The sequence below is a fragment of the Sinocyclocheilus grahami genome, unplaced genomic scaffold (assembly GCF_001515645.1).
Source record: "Sinocyclocheilus grahami isolate Dianchi unplaced genomic scaffold, SAMN03320097.WGS_v1.1 scaffold474.1, whole genome shotgun sequence".
NCBI lineage: Eukaryota > Metazoa > Chordata > Actinopteri > Cypriniformes > Cyprinidae > Sinocyclocheilus > Sinocyclocheilus grahami.
The window spans coordinates 418,590-437,050 of record NW_015505653.1 but is presented as its reverse complement, the minus strand read 5'-3'; the positions used below and the strand labels follow the sequence as shown (position 1 = coordinate 437,050).

Sequence of the window (18,461 nt, the reverse complement as noted above, 5' to 3'; positions counted from 1 at the left end):
AAAGCATTTTCACAACACTGTTTCTTTAAATCATTTATTTCAAATAAACTCTCATTTTTGTGTTTTTCTAATTTTGCATAAGTGCAAAGTGCACTAACAGCCACCTGAGGGAAGTCTACGTCCTTAAATAAAAAACAAGAAAAGCGCACATATATTATTAGTACAAAATTCTTTAAAAAATTGCACAGTTTAGGTGTATAATACACATCTGTAATCTATTTCAAACTTAAATAAAATGGTAAAAGTCTCAGAGTAAACAAAATTCACAAAATTGAAAATAAAAACATTTCCCCACTAACATAACCAAAGCTGAATAATTGGGAGACCCTGTCGCTGACGTCTGGTGCATCTGTTCTGTGCTGATGTTTGACCAGACGATCTGAATCTATTGCTAAATACTTCAGTAGTTCAGTCCTACTACAAAATATAGAAGAGTACTGTGGTCTCCTATTATCGGATTCGAGCCCCTGTTCACAATTTACACACAATAAAACCCCTTTTATTTGCTCTGCAATGTTCAGAAAGACCATCCCAAATCCAGTTCTTGCACTCAAAACGTCTGTATCCCTGACGATGTGTATTGCATTGGGGCTGGGAGAGCAGCTCAGCGCCGGTAGGGGTGGAAGCCCTGTACATTGTGGTTCTGTCCTCGTCCGAAGCTGCTGGGGGCCGGTTGGGCTCCCGATGAGGGTGCGGAGGGGGCTGCAGCGTATGAGGCAGTTTGCTGGCTGGGGTCTGCAAAGCTATGACCAAAAGCACTCAGGTCCTGCCCATAACCTGTCTCAACAGACATGAATACACAGGACGTGATATTAAACACCAGTAAACTTTGAAGCACAACATGCGACTAGGCTTTCCGAACATGTCTTGTAGCCCCTCAACATTTTGCGTTAGCTGGATTTTCTCACTTCTCAAGATAAAGGCCATGTACACACTGCAGCTAAATACAGTCGTCACTTCTCATAAGACCAAAGTATACTTCAGTTTTTGCGCATACGCTAGGGCATGCATACAGTGCACGTGATTTTCTTATTTTATGCTAATTTGCTTGTATGAAAAGTGTACTATATTTTTCATGGTATACGAAAAATCTATTTCCTTAAAGGGATAGTTCACCCAAAAAAGAAAATTCTGTCATCATTCATTCAAGTTGTTGCAAACCTGTACGAGTTTCTTTCTTCTGCGGAACACAAAAGAAGATATTTTGAAGAATGTTGGCTTCCATAGTATGGAAAAAAATACTATGGAAGTCAATGGCTACCGTCAACTGTTTGGTACAACAACTTGAAAACATGATGACAGAATTTTCAGTTTTTGGGTGAACTATCCCTTTAAGGAAATCGATTTTTCATCATTAAAACTGTCCAAATTTGTCAATGTAGCTGCAATAAAACGTTTTAAATATAAAATGTTCGAAAAACACGCTCAAAGTCTTTTTAAATTATGTTTTTAAATGTTTGACTTCCTATATACATAACTTAAAAGTAGCACATTCTTAAAAGAATTCTTCAAGGTCATTATAGGAGCATCTTGCACAAATCTTATTCCACTTCTGGAGAACAATGGTGATTGGCGCACAGTATATAAAATAATTTGTGCTCCGCTCATGCAAAAGTAAAGGAACTGGGATTCGGTTGTGTTGCGCAGATAACTGGTCTTAGCTGCAGGTTTTGGATAAGAACTACCTCTTATCATAAATCCATGGTCTAAATATTGAGAGCAGATTGTATTTGCTACTTTTTGGTATTGGAAACCATACCATACCATACAAAAATAGACACCTGTGTTAATGAGCGGTTTGTTAAAGAGTTAACAGATATCCGCAACTCTAGTTTAAACAAGTACACAGACATTTTTATCAGTCATATCTTCTCCAGAGAAATAGTGCAGACACTGGACAAAGACGAAACCCTCTAGTGTGCACAGATTGTCAATTGGAGTATCCTTTAATGGGAATGCATTCAGCTGTACACATACGCTAACTATTTGCAGTAAAACTGAAGTATACTTTGGATTTATGAGAGTTAAGTCCCGAATTTTATAATTGTACAACCGTGGTTTACTAATTTCCATGCATTTCTCTAATATTACTTTGGTTGAAAATGGGCAACACAAGCAGATTGAACTGTTGGCATCCACGTTTCTTGTAGCTGTGGTTATCACAACATCAATTCCGCACACACACAGAATTTACTCTTAAAAGCAGCTTTGCAGTGTGTACGAGGCCAAAACGACTGAAAACAAAAGTATGATGAGAAATAGGTCATGAAAAACACATTTCAAGCAGTCTGGACAAAAATAAAACAGAAATACCAAGGCAGAAATGCATTTCGGAGAGAATTTATTCGAAAGTCTCTAGATGAAAGTGAAACAGACTATGACGTGAACACAAATGAAGAGAAATGGATTACTTTTAAGAGTCAAGTAAAGAATTGAATTGCCAGCACTCGCCGAATCCGCACAGATTTGTTTAGGCGTGATTGTCACACGCTGCGTGAGGGGCACAAAATCCACAGAAAACCCAGTAGAGACAATATTAGATCATCCTTTTGGCAAATTGTAAGTGCAGCGACTGGAAAAAGAACGTCTGAAGCAAGCCGTCAGTTTTGTTCATATAATAAACTACAGCTACAAGCCAGACGAGTTACAATATTGTCTAATGGTGCTTCACGAGAGATTCAGGTCAAAAGAAAACACAAACTTGGGAGTTTATTTCAAGCGACTGCTTCATAAAGTGCCGTTCCCTAAAGTTGCAAAGAACACAAAAGAAGATATTTTGAAGAATGTTGGCTTCCATAGTATGGAAAAAAATACTATGGAAGTCAATGGCTACCGTCAACTGTTTGGTACAACAACTTGAAAACATGATGACAGAATTTTCAGTTTTTGGGTGAACTATCCCTTTAAGGAAATCGATTTTTCATCATTAAAACTGTCCAAATTTGTCAATGTAGCTGCAATAAAACGTTTTAAATATAAAATATGTTCATATAATAAACTACAGCTACAAGCCAGACGAGTTACAATATTGTCTAATGGTGCTTCACGAGAGATTCAGGTCAAAAGAAAACACAAACTTGGGAGTTTATTTCATATAAACATGCGTCTTTTGAGGCCCCCTGAATGACATGTAGCTGTACTTTAGTATATCCCATGAAAAACCGAAAAGATTGATGTAGAATATGCATATGGCATATGCATATTGTACATGGGATGCATGAGAAACAGAAGTGAAGCCTTATGGGTCCACAGGCTGATGTTTGTTCTATTGGGTTTGAGTGATTGTAGGATGCAGTTGCTCACCTACCTGCGCTATATCCCTGCTCTTCCTGTACATAAGTGTGAGAAGGACGCGTTGGTCCGTAGGCAGAGGGGTCCTGAGGATAGTTACCCAAGCCTAGCAGGGAGATGAGGAGACCAGGTTGACTCGACCCAAAGAGAGTCTGACTTAACTACTACCTTACAGCTCCTACCCAAGTGAACGCTGCCCTCTCCTGCTCTCAGGGCTCATGGACAGAATATGTGGATGGATCGACCCCACGCTCTTTCTAAATGAGTATGTTTAGCAGGCTGCTTGGCCATCGAGGTGCTGATGAATGGAAGCAAAGCAGCGGCGTGACATACAGCGGCTGATGAGACCACCCATACATACATCCAGCCCACACAGACAGCCTGACCCCATGCTAACAGCCCTCTATCTATGGCAAAGAAAAGTGACTGGACTAAATCAGGCTTAAAGACTTCATCCTTGATTGTCTGGCATAAAATTCATTGTTATGTTTGTTATGCCCAATACTGACATTTTCAGTATTGATACTGGTGTAAAGCTGCATATTTACCTCTCAGATTGATATTAATGCGAGCCTGACATAATAACTAAAGCTGTGCATTTTGTGAAGCAAATGAGAGTGGTGCTTGCACATGAAAAACTCGCCAGAACAATACTAGACAGCTGTTGGTGGTAAAGTATGTGGTTGTTAGGGCGATCTGAATGATTGCTAGGTAGTTGCTAAGAATGGTTAGCGTTTTCTGTGTGGTTTCTGGGATGTTCTGAGTGGTTGTTAGGACATATATGATAACTATTTGGTTGCTAGGACTTTGCTATGTGTTTTGGGAGTGTGATCTGGGTGGCTGCTAAAGTGTACGACTGCTAAGGTGTTCTGGGTGGTTGCTAAGATGTTGTTATGTGGTTGGTATGGTGATCTAAGAGGTTGCCAGGATGTTATGCAGTTGCAAAGATGAGAGTTGTTGAAAGTAAGATGCAAAGCTGTTGCTAGGTTGTTCTTGGAGGTTGCTATGTAGTTGCGAAGGTGTTCTGGGAGGTTGCTAGGGCACAGTTGGGGGTTCTGAGTGGTTGCTAGGATATTACTAGGGTGCTAGGATGTTGCTATGCGGTTGCTAGAATGTTCTGAGTGATTGTTAACATTATGCTGTGAGGTTGCTATGGTTTTCTGGGTTGTTACTGCAGGATATGATTTTTAAGGTGTTGTTTTATGTTGTTAGGGTTTTGTTATGTTGTTATACAGTTGCAAAAATTAGAGTGGTTGGTAATGAGTAGTTATGTGGTTGCTAGGGTTTTCTGGATGGTTTCTAAGTAATGTAGTTGTTAAGGTGTTCTGAGTGGTTGCTTGGACATTGCTCTACAGTTGCAAAGATATCCTGGGTGGTTGTTAGCATTTTACGGTGCGGCTGTTGCTAAAGTGTATGGCTGCTAAAGAGTTCTGGGTGGTTGCTAAGATGTTGCTATGTGGTTGGTACAGTGATCTAAATGGTTGCCAGGATGTTATACATTTGCAAAGATGAGATTTACTGATAGTAAGATGCAAAGCTGTTGCTAGGTTGTTCTTGGAGGTTGCTATGTAGTTGCAAAGGTGTTCTGGGAGGTTGCTAGGACACTGTTGGGGGTTATGAGTGGTTACTAGGATATTACTAGGGTGCTAGGATGTTGCTATGCGGTTGCTAGAATGTTCTGAGTGATTGTTAACATTTTGCTGTGAGGTTGCTATGGTTTTCTGGGTTGTGATTGCAGGATATGATTATTAAGGTGTTGCTTTATGTTGTTATATAGTTGCAAAAATTAGAGTGGTTGGAAATGAGTTGCTATGTGTGCGAAGATGTCCCTAGTGGTTGTTAGGTGGGGGTCTGGGTGGTGGCTAGGGAATTCTTGGTGGTTTCTAAGGTATGTAGTTGCTAAGGTGTACTAGGTGGTTGCTAGGATGTTTAGGGTGATTGCCAGGATGTTGCTAGGCTGTTTAGGGTGATTGCCAGGATGTTGCTAGGCTGTTTAGGGTGATTGCCAGGATATTGCTAGGGTGTTTTGGGTGGTTGCTAAGACGTTCAGAGTGGTTGTTAGCGAGTTTTCCCCCTCTCTACCAACCGTTTAGTTGGTTACATTTTTCAGAATATCTTCTTTTGGGTTCTGCAGGGTTTGGAATGACATGAGGGTGAGTAAATGATGACAGAATCTCTTTAAGTGCAAGCATTTTTTGGGGCCTTTCTCACAGGAAAAATGTCCAATCGCTTGGGAAAGTATTTGCACACCTATTCTTAAGAAGCTACATGATTGGAGGCATCATTCAGGTTTGTAGCACGAATGGTACAGGATGAAAAATGTGGCATAATACTTAGGGTTAGAGGTTTGTTGTAGTAATAATTGCTACAGTAATAGCAGCTTTAGCAAGCACCGCTAAATGTACCACGTCCCACATCTCGCTGACCTCCAGATGCTTTTAGCTCTGACCGCTTTTATGAACTAGTGGTCTATGACTATTTCTGAAGGGTCAGTTCTATTTTCTATAGTCTAATGGATGCTCCAGATTTCCAGCACCTGCACCAAGAGGCATTCTTTGTCTTATACTTGGTCAAAGTCTGAAGTCAGTTAAATCTACCTGTGAAATCTGTCATCTGGTCAAAAGCAGCATTGCAGTACAGGATGATCTAATTCACACATACCACTGGATAAACCCCCACAGACTGTGTATTAAAAATCTAGAGGCCTTGGTTGAGGTTAAATAGACTGAGGGTCTGTGTGGAAGCGTGAGTATGTGATGTCATCATGCCCGTTCAGCTGTGTGAACAGGAAGCAGAACCCCTGTGATGGGCTACAGCACATCTGCGCTGGTTTGGCGCCACGTTTCAGTGCACTCTTACCATACTGGCTGTAGGAGAAGTCTGGCTGTGCTGGGGCGGCTTTGCTCAGGTCCTGAGAGGGAGTCGTCGCCGGGGCAAAACCTAAATGCCCTGCACCTGGCGTGGTGGGAGGGGGAGGCATTCCCTGTGCTACAAACTGGTCACCTTGAGGTGTTCCAAAGCTATATCCTATGTTGAAAAATAAAGAAAAATAATGCAGGAATCTTACAATCTTGTTTGAGGTTGTTCAACTTACCCATATTTATACCTTATACACAAAATATTTTCATTTAAAAAAATACTGCAGTTTTAATATCACTTGCCTTTGGGTCATATACAGAAATGATAACTCTAGTATTGCAAAAATATAAAACAGTTTCAAGTACCAAACTGAGGTTGTGTGCTAAAGCCCTGGTGGGGGTATCCCTGAGGTGCCACAAATCCCCCTGTAGGTGGTGCTGCTGCAACTAGAAATGCATTAAATGGAGAAGGAGGTTGAGCGGGTGCCCCACGGCCAGCAGGTAAAGGAGGTCCATACCCACCTGAAACACAGAGGGGGTTCAGTTAGTCAAAACTCACTGGGTCGTAGTGCTATTTATAATAAACTCAAGAAAGCTTATAGTCTGTATAGTCTAACACATGCACACACACTTTTGGCAGAGATCTAATGTCCTTGCGGTATTCAGTCTTTGGGCGGCACGCTAATGTTGATTGACAGGTTCGAAGAACACACCCATAATATAAAGTATATTCGGGCGTGGTATGAATTGGCCTTTTAGTCAGATCTCTGGATGGCAAAATATAATAACCAAATCAATCTGTAATAATAAAACGGAACATACCAAGAGGTTGACCTGTAGACACCCAAACACCTGGAACAAAAAACACATTTTAACTAACAGACCATGAAACTACAAACTGAATCAGAATTGTACGTCAAATGGGGGTGAAGCCAGAACATGTTCAATTAAAGTGTTGCATTTCTGGATTCCCGCCAGGCAGAGCAGGCTTTTTTTGGGGGGCGAGATCTACGTGAAAACATTCCCCTTCTCATGGCAGACAAACCCAGTGTAGCTTAGCCAGATGGTGCAAACAGCGCAAGCTGACCTAAAGCAAAGCGTGACTGATACCAGTTGGCTTTCAGTATCATTTTTCAGGTTGGGACGTGTTACGCTCCCGCTGCGTTCTGGCCCACCGTGTCACTCACCCTGAGGCCCGTAGCTCTGCTGCCAGCTCGGAGCTGGTTGTGCTGCCCAGCCATTGGCTGCACTTAAGATGGCTCGGGGCCCCCACTGACTGGCTCCCAGCTGACCGGGGGCGGGAGCTTTGCTGTCCCGTGGCTCCGCCTTCTTCACTTCAACCTGCACAAAGGACAAGAGGTCGTAACTAGCGAGAGGAAAATTTACATACTGCCTACCTCCCCCACTCACCTATCAGAAACTTTAGCCCTCACCTCTGAAAAGATACTCTTACTGCCAAATACATGACCGTAGTCCAGATGGAATGGAATATACTTGGTCTCTTCAATTTGATAACTTTTTTAACCAATGTTTCTGAGGTACTTGGGTAAGAAAGGAACATTTAAGTTCACTAAATCTCTATAGATCAGATAGTTCACTAAAATTCTATAGGTCAGATCAAGCAGGTTGGGTTCTGCTTAAACTTGAGAATGAATACTAACATCAATTTTTCATGACCACAGACGTACCTGAGAAACACCGTCCCTGCACATATCTTACATCTCAGCTCTTTTAAATAGTTATAAACTGTTGATAGAAAATTAAGACTTACCTCCCCCTGGCTAATGCTTAAGAACCTCAGTTTAGATACGACAATAGAAATATAAGGGTCAATGATGTTTAAATGACAAATCTAATTGTACCAAATAATTAACATGCAGATAATAAAAATGGAGAGACAAAAGTCTAATCAGAGAGGAATCTTCATACTGTGTCAAATATGAAATTAATATGACTTCCACATTTTCTGAAGAAAATTAGCATGGTGTTTGCCCTTGCTTATGATGCTAGGATGATGTGGTTTTGTTGCCAAGGTGTGGCTAAACGGTTGCTGAGGTTTTCTTAGTGATTTTAGTGCACATCTATGCAGATGCTTATAGGCCCAGATCAAAAGATCCCACCCCAAAGACTACAATATTCTGGTCTCTAGATATGTCTTTGGACTCTATTAAAGTTGCAATGTAATGGTAGTAGTAACCGGTCTTTTCTTCTGTATTGTGATGTACATTCGAGTGAAACTGATTAACAAAAAATAAAGAAATGCAGGGCGTAAACTAGGTTCAATCCAACGGTTGTTGATTGGATGGAAGCAGATCTTAACGCATAAACACAAATCCAGAGAACTTCAACTTGCATGGTTTCCTCGCAGATTCAGACCAATCAAACAGCGCAAACGGCTGCCTGAAAGAAAACAGACGGGCTCTATTACACTGTTATTTGAGCAGAATATCTCAATAGAGATGGCTAAAATCCAACTTGCATGTTTGCCTGTGTTTTCAGCTTATCTGTGCTTTTCCCGTAATGTAAAGCGAGAGAGAGAGAGAGAGAGAGTGTGTATGTGTGTGTGCATGGTTGCCAGGTTGGAAAGATTAAGTAAACCAATTGGCCGAAAATGTATCGAGTTGAGAAAAAAGCTTTGAATGGGGGATTTAAATTCTTGGAATCTGGCAACCGCAACCATGAAAGCTTGTTGAGGCTTGTTACCAAAACAAGATAACACAAATGCCAATTTAAAAAGAAAAGTTATCAGGATAAATAACCAGCAGGCAAATATCGTGAGAAGCAGAAATCATGATCAGGAATAAAATACGATTCATCGTGCAGCCCCGAGCAATGCTTCTCTTAGCAATTACCACTAATTATAGAATTATCCAATTAGGTGAATGGCATTCTATTACCTGCCACTCAGATAAAAAAAATGGATAGACGTAGGTAAACACACACAGGGAAGTTTGACTCCAGTTAAAGTGGAGATCCAGAAATAGAGCTGAGACTCTAAAGGGGGAGAGTATTGGGGTCACCTTGCATCAAGAGCAAGAGACAATATTTTTCCGTTGGAAAGCCGCATAAATGTAACGACTCTCTTTTCGTCTCTCTCCTCCTCTCTCACTGTTGACCTAATTAGGTATCAGTTTGAGCGAGTGGTCTGCAACCCTCGAATCAGCAACACGGCCCCACCCCCCACTCCCGCGGGCATCACCGCTCAGAGTGATGGGAGGCCTCGCGCAAGTCTTCACGTCCAACAATAGAGCTGGGATTTGGTACACAGTTTGATATGCTCCAGTTTCTAATTTTATAACGTATGGCCCCACCCCCCCTTAAAGCCCAGATGAAATAATGTCATGTGAAGAACAATAGCCCAGGTACCGTAGTACATGATTCCTTCAGGAACACGGACCCAAGTCAAGGAGAGCGTCAGCGAGCGAGAGCAAACTCAATGTAGGACAAAAACTACGAAGCTATTCTGGAGTCTTGAACAAACTTGCTGGAAGTGGTTTTTCACTTTAAATCAGCACACTGCAGTCATGACAAAGCAAGGAAATGCCTCGGGAGACCAAACGCAAAAAGTCCGAGACGAGCCCCTGTGAATTGCTCCGCATTAATGAGGGTATTAGTCAAAAAAAAATGTGAGAAATGCAAGTGGTTTATTTTCAAAAAGCAGATCAACCTCAAACCGGTCATGCTGGGAGTGATATTTTACTAAGTGGAGCTGGTGAGGTGAGATAACACGTCATGCGACTTGTTCAGTCTTGCGCTATCCCTCGAAACAGACTAATACACCTAGGTATCAGACAATAATCTTACGTTACAGAGACGTTTGCTACCCGCCCAAAGCCCATTTGGAATAGACTAACAGACACAGTATGGAGATTTGAATATTGAGGTCACTTAATTGAGATTTCTCTTTGCCTTCTGGGATAATATAGAACTCAAATAGTAAGTGACCTGACAGTAATAACCTGAATAAAAGAAAGAAGAAGAAAAAAAAAAGGAAACCAACCGGTTCTTTAGGTGAGTGCTGATAAAACACTTAATGTTTTAAGGTTCTCTTAGCATTTATAAATATTAGTGCTGGGCAACGATTACATTTTTTTTTTAATCGCATGATTTTTCTGCGATTAATCGCATTATGCGCAAAATTCAATAATTAATTCAAAAGTACTGTATTGCGCACTTTTATTTTAAAAGTACTGCTGTATGAACAAAAGTGCAATAACATTTGGTTTGCAAACACTTTAAACAAATAAGGTGCTTTTTTTACAGCAGTATTCCCTTTACATAGTAGAAGTTAAAATATTTATTGTAAATCTCAACTTAAACATTAATGTAATCAAATTAAAATCTCCTTTTCATACACCGGACGCGAGCGGCGCGACAAAATACTATAGAACCCATTATAATCAGTGATGCTGTCTACACTGGATGCCGCACCGCAACACCTAAAGTCTGTCTACAATGACTGGACGCGTCACGCGACAAAGCGACCATTGCAAATTATTAGAATTTTGTGTCAGTACGTCATAGATAGAACGAGGCAGCAGTTTACTCTTGGGGATTTTTCGTGTCGCGCCGCGCCGCATCCAGTGTAGACAGCATCACTGATTATAACAGGTTCTGTAGTATGTTGTTGCGCCGCTCGCGTCCGGTGTAGACACGGTGTTAGGCCCACCCCAAATGCTCTCATTGGTTCAGACGCATGATGACGCCCATCTCAAACCAGTACTGATCAACATCCCACCCCTCCTGTGACCCATGGTTTGTCTGTATGTGTATTCAAAGCCAGTGAGCAACGGACTTTCAAAATAATAAAAATTGCGTTATTGTGTGATAAAATCATTGTCGGCGTTAATTAATTAATGCGTTAACGCAATAATAATGCATTAATTTGCCCAGCCCTAATAAACATACTAATATTTTATAATCCAAAAATAATAGCAACATATTCTGGTAGTTTACTTAATTTTAATTCCCTAAATTAGTCACTTTTATACAGCATTACAGCACCTAAAGGAGCGGTCCAAATGAACCAAGCCTTGGGCGACTAACATGGTCAGAAATGTATGTACAAATGTGTAAAATGTAACCCTTTCATAGGACAAGTCAGGTAAACAAAACAATAAAAAAGGTTTTGCTCAATATATTGTAAACTATCCCCAGATTGGGAGAGAAATAATGTTTTTGAGAATGGAAAAAAAAAACTCCCTCAGATATGAAACGTCAATTTTCTAACTAATTATTTACACATGTTTGGTCGCCCAAGCTTTAGTTTCTGTTGTAGGGGAAAATAAAACTACAACTACACACTTTTTTGCCCATGATGTCGTGAAAATGCATGTTGACAGCCTGGTCCACTGATTGTTCGGCCTCGAAAGTAATAAATCCAAAACCTAGCCAACGACCAAAAGTCAACAGAGCAGCAGGGTGTTGGGACAGAACAGCTATAAGAACATAAGAGGGATGGGGTGGGGGGTACCTGAGGTTCAGATGACATTACGGCCCGAATCACCAGGAAAGGTCACAGGTGGAGGCCCGAAAGGACAGAAGTGTTACGTATAATTTTGCTCCCTTCAATACTTTAACCCTGAACATATTTAATGATTAACAGCCACAGAGGGCATTCGATAACTGAAGTCAGGTCTTATGCAACCTCAGATCAGATTTGTCAAATTATAGGTTTGATTTTTTTAAGTTTCATCCGAACCTCACTTTCATCACCACCCCAATCTTACACAACAAATGTGAGCAGCAACCACAGTTATCAATGCATAACAAGAATGATCATTACAACTACAGGTTTTACTGGTTTTTCTCAAAGCTTCCCAAAATGCTTAAGTACTTTGGGCAAACCGAGAGAACAAAGATTAAAACACTGCAACAAAAGCACCACAAGGATATAAGGATACTTGTGAAACATTTAATGCAGCCCAGGTTCTCGTGTGGTGTATGCCCGGTTAATGCTCAATTTCAGTGATATGCATGGGGGCTCGAGGACAGTGAAAAAGACGCCACCGCGTGCACCCATGCGTGCAGGGGTCGCGTAGTCAGAACTATCAAAGTGGGCTGCCGAAGCGGAGCGCGATTCCAAGGTCACTTACGCGATAAGACAGAGCACAATCCTCCAGCAGCAGCTGAGTTTAGCTGCACCAGATCCACCAGTGTGAACTAGTTTCCGTCAGATCAGATAACTGGCAGAACTGGGCTGCGAGAATCTCCACTTTGGGATCTAACCTGATTCCGATTACGTGTCCTTTGAGACCGAAGAGATCTGAGAATTCGTGCACTATGTGGAGCAGAACCATCTGTTTAAACGAGGACTAAATATACTCAACCTGCCCTTCATTATCAGGCCTGGTTTCATTAAAAAGTCAATTTAATGCACTCATGTCTGTTACAGACTACTGAAAACTGACTAGTCGTTGGGCTGTCTGGCAAATCTGTCATCTAGTAGGTCCTGTTTAGGTGCCGTTCACACTGGACAGCATCTGAACTCAATTTACTTTTGAAGGCAGTGAATTTGCACAAGCGATACTTTGACAACTGGTGCTTTAAGTGAGATGAATTTAGAGACACAACTTCCTGAAGAGGGTTCTGCGATGCTGAAAGTACTGCACGCTAATGCACAGCACTCCTTGAATTCATTCCCATTTGCACTTATTACATCCAAAAAAATAGCAATCCACTAGATGGTTGCTGGATGGTAAGTCGATCATCCTGGCCCTTCCCTTTTACCGTCAAAACATTGTGATATCCTGCATCCATAAAGCTACTGAGAACACAAACCTGACTTTAACAGCTAGGCAGTGTGTAATTATTCTATTATGAAGAGTAAAACGCAAACAGTGAACATCTGGCACACTTGTTTTATGCAGTTTTTGTAAAGAGAAAGCAATGCGTAAATTGTCTGACAATAAGCCACTGCCTGTAGTTGGGCACAAATTGAAGCATTAACCATGTTTACACCAGAGAAACAGGCGTGGGTGTGTTTCACACCATGCCTTAATCTGTGTGGTGCCACTATCTGTATTGTATCCTACAAGAAAGAACAGACATATCTCAGGAAAAACGTTAATGCATTCAAACACTTGACAAGGAAAACAGGGACATAAAAAGAAAGATAGAAAGGGCTTACTTAAATGTACTATATTGCAATAAACACTCATTTTGTTGATCAATCAAATGTAAATGTTCATTAAAAAACTTATTTAATGTCTAAATGTTAATATAAATGAATTTCAGTGATTCAGGAAATTTAATAAGACAACTGCAAATGTTCACATGACAAACTATTCCACGTTTACCCCAATGAGAGTGAAATGCGAGAAGCATTATAAGGTCAAACAGTAAACGCAGAGGAAACGGCTCTGTTTTCTGGAAGACATGGAGGACATGGTTTGAGAAAATGTAAATGTTGTGCTGCAATCTTTCCGTAAACTGTGTAAAACAGGATTTTAAAATTAAATAGCTGTTTTTTTTTTATTTCTTCAGTCATTGGTTTCATTTCTCATTTAGCTCTTCAGCTGGACCACGTCATGGCCACAGTGTGTTTTCAGCTGGTCATATATGTGCTGTTATGGAAAACAGGTACTAGCTAGATAAAAAAAAAAAAAAAACTGGATCTATTGAACTGTATTTGAAAAGTGTCAGCAATACTGCATTACACCGTTTTGAAATTTTACAGAGATCGTTCACACACTCCTTATCCTGTTATTTAATTTTCCCATGGAACACAAAATTGGAATTTATTGAAAAATCGTCACACTAAATGATGAAATTGGTTTAATGTTCCAGGGATTTTTGTGGCCCATGCAGCTATAAAGGGTCTTAAAGGCATGTTGAGGCCCTTGCTATTTTTCAACCTCCAAAAAACACTATTAAAAAGCAGAACACGCAAGTCAAGCATTATATGTTTTAAGGCTTTTGAACAGATTAAGATTTAAGTACTTTTTAATAAACATATCTAGCAAGCATTCACATTCAGTTATTAAACAAAACACTCACACGAAGATAGTTCCATAATTTCTCCTTTTGTGTTCCACAGAAGAATAAAAAACCCGGCATTCAGGTTTGAATAGAGTAAAAGAAAAAGAGACCATTTTCATTTTTGGATGAACTATTCCTTTAAGGCACAAGCAGATGTGCAAGACGCTGAACTGACTGAGCATGTTTGATGCAAATGTTTGCGTGTCATGTGGATGCTGCTGATTTGCCTTGCCACAATGCAAGAGCTGAGACACACCAATCCAAGCATCACACACATGAGAAAGGCAGATGGCCTGCTTGCGTGATGTTCTCTTCTCTTTGGGTCGGAATAGTTTGCCTTGTGCACGAGGTGAGAGAAAGACTCAATGGGAGCAAATATGAATGTGTGGATTACCTCGAGGCCTCTGTTTCTCTGCGTCATAGATCATTACCACCTCTGTGACCTTCAAAAGGGAGAACAGGACCGTGAAGGACGAAACCGACATAAAAAAAACGGCATCATATATAGAACACATTACATACAGTGGGGTTCAAAGGTGTGAAAATCCCTTATTCAAAATCGAATTTAAAGCTGAAAATACCAATGAAATGTCATGTAAAATGAATAAGAGATATATTTAGGGTTTCGCACATCTAGGTCACTTATCAATAAGCAAGAACATGACCATGTAACCTTTCGTAAGCCACTGTTTATGCTCATTTGTGCATCGCCTGACATCATTTCAACATTTTTATGGAATTTATCTAGTTATTAATAAAGCCCGATTGAAGAAAAATGGTACATTTCTGCATCTGTGTCCATCTCACCACTCCAAATCTGTTGAAATAATCCCTGAGTTCAGCTTCTCCGCAATTATGAGGAATTCCACCCACAAATATCTTCTTAGATTTATTGCTGTCACTTTTGTTTCCTTTCTAAAACACACACACAAAAAAATTATATTTTAGCTTTTTTTAGAGTTAGGCAAAGACTGGACAACTAAAGCAATAATAAAATTAAATCAACTGCAGCTTTCAGACTATAATGAACATACACAAAAAAAAACACATTTAATGTGGTTTTACATTTTCAAGTTCTTACCCAGCCGTCTTTTGCCCGGGTCTTCTCAGGCTGCATCCCTCTTGGCGTACAAGGCTTTGGGTCGATCTGCGAGAATAAACAGAAAACACTTATTTAGTTAAACGAAGAAATCAAACCAGCATGCCATTGGAGCACTTGATTTTGGGGTCAAATGATGCAGACGTTTTTAAGTGAGCATGAAATGTCATGCATTTATCATAACTGGGCAAAACAGTGATTCTCCTCACATTTCTTCCATCCAGGTTATGAGGTTTGGTGTCTACCTCGAGGCCTCTGTTTCTCTGCGTCATAGATCATTACCACCTCTGTGACCTTCAAAAGGGAGAACAGGACCGTGAAGGACGAAACCGACATAAAAAAAACGGCATCATATATAGAACACATTACATACAGTGGGGTTCAAAGGTGTGAAAATCCCTTATTCAAAATCGAATTTAAAGCTGAAAATACCAATGAAATGTCATGTAAAATGAATAAGAGATATATTTAGGGTTTCGCACATCTAGGTCACTTATCAATAAGCAAGAACATGACCATGTAACCTTTCGTAAGCCACTGTTTATGCTCATTTGTGCATCGCCTGACATCATTTCAACATTTTTATGGAATTTATCTAGTTATTAATAAAGCCCGATTGAAGAAAAATGGTACATTTCTGCATCTGTGTCCATCTCACCACTCCAAATCTGTTGAAATAATCCCTGAGTTCAGCTTCTCCGCAATTATGAGGAATTCCACCCACAAATATCTTCTTAGATTTATTGCTGTCACTTTTGTTTCCTTTCTAAAACACACACACAAAAAAATTATATTTTAGCTTTTTTTAGAGTTAGGCAAAGACTGGACAACTAAAGCAATAATAAAATTAAATCAACTGCAGCTTTCAGACTATAATGAACATACACAAAAAAAAACACATTTAATGTGGTTTTACATTTTCAAGTTCTTACCCAGCCGTCTTTTGCCCGGGTCTTCTCAGGCTGCATCCCTCTTGGCGTACAAGGCTTTGGGTCGATCTGCGAGAATAAACAGAAAACACTTATTTAGTTAAACGAAGAAATCAAACCAGCATGCCATTGGAGCACTTGATTTTGGGGTCAAATGATGCAGACGTTTTTAAGTGAGCATGAAATGTCATGCATTTATCATAACTGGGCAAAACAGTGATTCTCCTCACATTTCTTCCATCCAGGTTATGAGGTTTGGTGTCCAGGACAGTCCGTACGCAGTTGGGGTCTTTAAACTTCACAAAGCCGAAGCCCCTGGACTGATTTGTGCTTTTATCTTTCATGATGACACAATCCACAACCTCTCCATACTGACAAAAGTAGTTTCGCAACGTCTCTAACAAAACACAGAAAAGAATAATTAGGACAAAAACGGGACTTTTGATACATTTAGAACTGTGCTTCTTAACTGGTGGGTATCTGACAACTGGCAGAAGTGAGCCAAACCAGACTAGAGACCAGATTCAATATAATAACTTCAACCTTAAAAACCAATGTAATATCTGGGTTCTGAAGCAACACCAGCTGAGAACCACTGCTTCAGATCATCATGCTTCAGAGCCACACCGACAGATTCTATAACAACACATGCACATCAGCCCAATGCAGCGCAGATGTATGCGGCAACATGTCACAGCAAGAATGACATTACATGCAATTACTGACATTACATAAAATCATCATATGACAGGAATAAGTACAGCAAACAAGGCTTGTATAACATTATATGAAAAGCATATTTAAAAAAAAAAAAGCATTAAAAACAATATACGCCACAAACAATATTAGATCATTTTCCAATCGATTTCCTCATTGCCTTTTACGCATGCCATTTGATACAGGCTTTTTCCGATTTCTGGAGCTTGCGTCTAACCGGCTCTCTCACTTGCACCCACATACTGAAAAGGCAAGCTCAGCCCCTGAGTGACAGCCTGGTTTCTACGCTGGGAACATGCCGAGCAAATCTAAGATTATGGAGAATATTATAGCGTGCATCAAGCCAGCAGTGCAAAACAAGACAGCATTTTTAATGAAACGCACACTGGCTGTGATACAGGCTTGGAGTGCTCACACTTGCATTATTGAAGAGCAACTAATGTTACTGTATAAAACTATAAGAAGGTTAATACGACAGTTACACTCACCCTGGGTGGTGCTCCAATCCAATCCACCCACAAACAGCTTCCTGCAACACAAAGATGAGGGAGCGTCACAATGCATTTGTGTTCATTCAGAAAGGAACATGAGTCAAGGTGAAGGGGAGAAAACCCGTTCGCCCTTGGCAGAGAAAGCCTGATCTGACTGATCTGTGCGGTCTAACGAGTCATAAGCAGAAATCAACCATACATTCGATTAACCCCGATCCACTCCGAAACCATCTCAGACATGAGCCGGTTTAACAGATCTAAGTTACCTGGCTGATGTAAACTACTGCAGGCTGGGTCACACTGTGCATGCATGATTTTCTCTTCTGGTCTGATTAGAAATCTTACCAACATATTAACTGGAATATTGATGAAAACTGCAACAAAAAAAAAAGTGTTGTCGTCCAGTATGCAAATACTTCAGAAAGTCCACTTGTTCTGTACAATTGCTTAACTATCAGTGACCTATGAACTTTAACTATCAGTCTCACGTGATTAGAGTTAATAGTGACACTGCATGCCTCTTGAAACGACTTAAACGCACACATACAAAAGTGCCACAGTAGTACTTTTTTTTTGCATCATGTGTTTTCATGTATGCATACATGCATATAATCATTCAGTACCGTGATATACAATAGGGTCCAAGATTAGATCACTATGGAAAATATATTCGCCTATTTTTATTTGTGTGAAAAGTTAAACGGCTAATTAATTCAACAGTTAATTAGTATTTGATCTGTCCAACATTTTGCATTTATTAGAGTTCAACGTCACACATTTGCAACTGTTTGACAAATTAAAAGTTGTTGGAATAAAAAAAAATAAAAAATTGCGACCTGAGAAAATAGTCATAATTGTGAGATTAAAAACTCTAAATTTTTTTGATTTTTTCTTTTTAATAGTATGGAAGAAAACACTATGCAATTCAGTGGCTACTGTCAACTGTTTGGTTACCAGAAAGTAATTCATACAGATCTGGAACAACTTCAGGTCCACATAATTGTTATTAAACATATTTTTGGGTAACCTGTCCCTTTAAATTAGTTTTTGAGTCCCAGATTTTCAATGTGGTCCCAGACTTTTGCGCAGCATATCA

At 40.1% G+C, this 18,461-nt stretch overlaps 1 protein-coding gene across 1 annotated transcript; it reads right to left on the bottom strand.

Annotated features, from left to right (window-relative positions):
• Nucleotides 1-71: 71 nt before the first annotated feature.
• Nucleotides 72-17,438, bottom strand: dazap1 (DAZ associated protein 1). Its single transcript, XM_016235780.1, has 12 exons — nt 17,363-17,438; nt 16,388-16,554; nt 16,161-16,226; nt 15,887-15,994; nt 15,474-15,522; nt 11,454-11,536; nt 7,337-7,490; nt 6,972-7,001; nt 6,516-6,671; nt 6,151-6,318; nt 3,308-3,397; nt 72-777 (listed from the first exon to the last, which is right to left on the bottom strand). The coding sequence occupies exons 1-12, from the start codon at nt 17,436-17,438 to the stop codon at nt 605-607; spliced, it is 1,320 nt and encodes a 439-aa protein (XP_016091266.1). The 3' UTR covers nt 72-604.
• Nucleotides 17,439-18,461: the final 1,023 nt, after the last annotated feature.

Bases quoted from the DNA above. Each gene is read 5' to 3' on its own strand.
- dazap1 (XM_016235780.1), bottom strand. From the start codon at position 17,438: ATGCATTGTGACGCTCCCTCATCTTTGTGTTGCAGGAAGCTGTTTGTG. The intron at 15,523-15,886 runs GTGAGATGGACA...TCCCTTTTGAAG, and splicing joins ATTTCAACAGATTTGGAGTG to GTCACAGAGGTGGTAATGAT. The intron at 7,491-11,453 runs GTGTGTAGTTGT...TCCTTTGTGCAG, and splicing joins ACGACATCATGGGCAAAAAA to GTTGAAGTGAAGAAGGCGGA.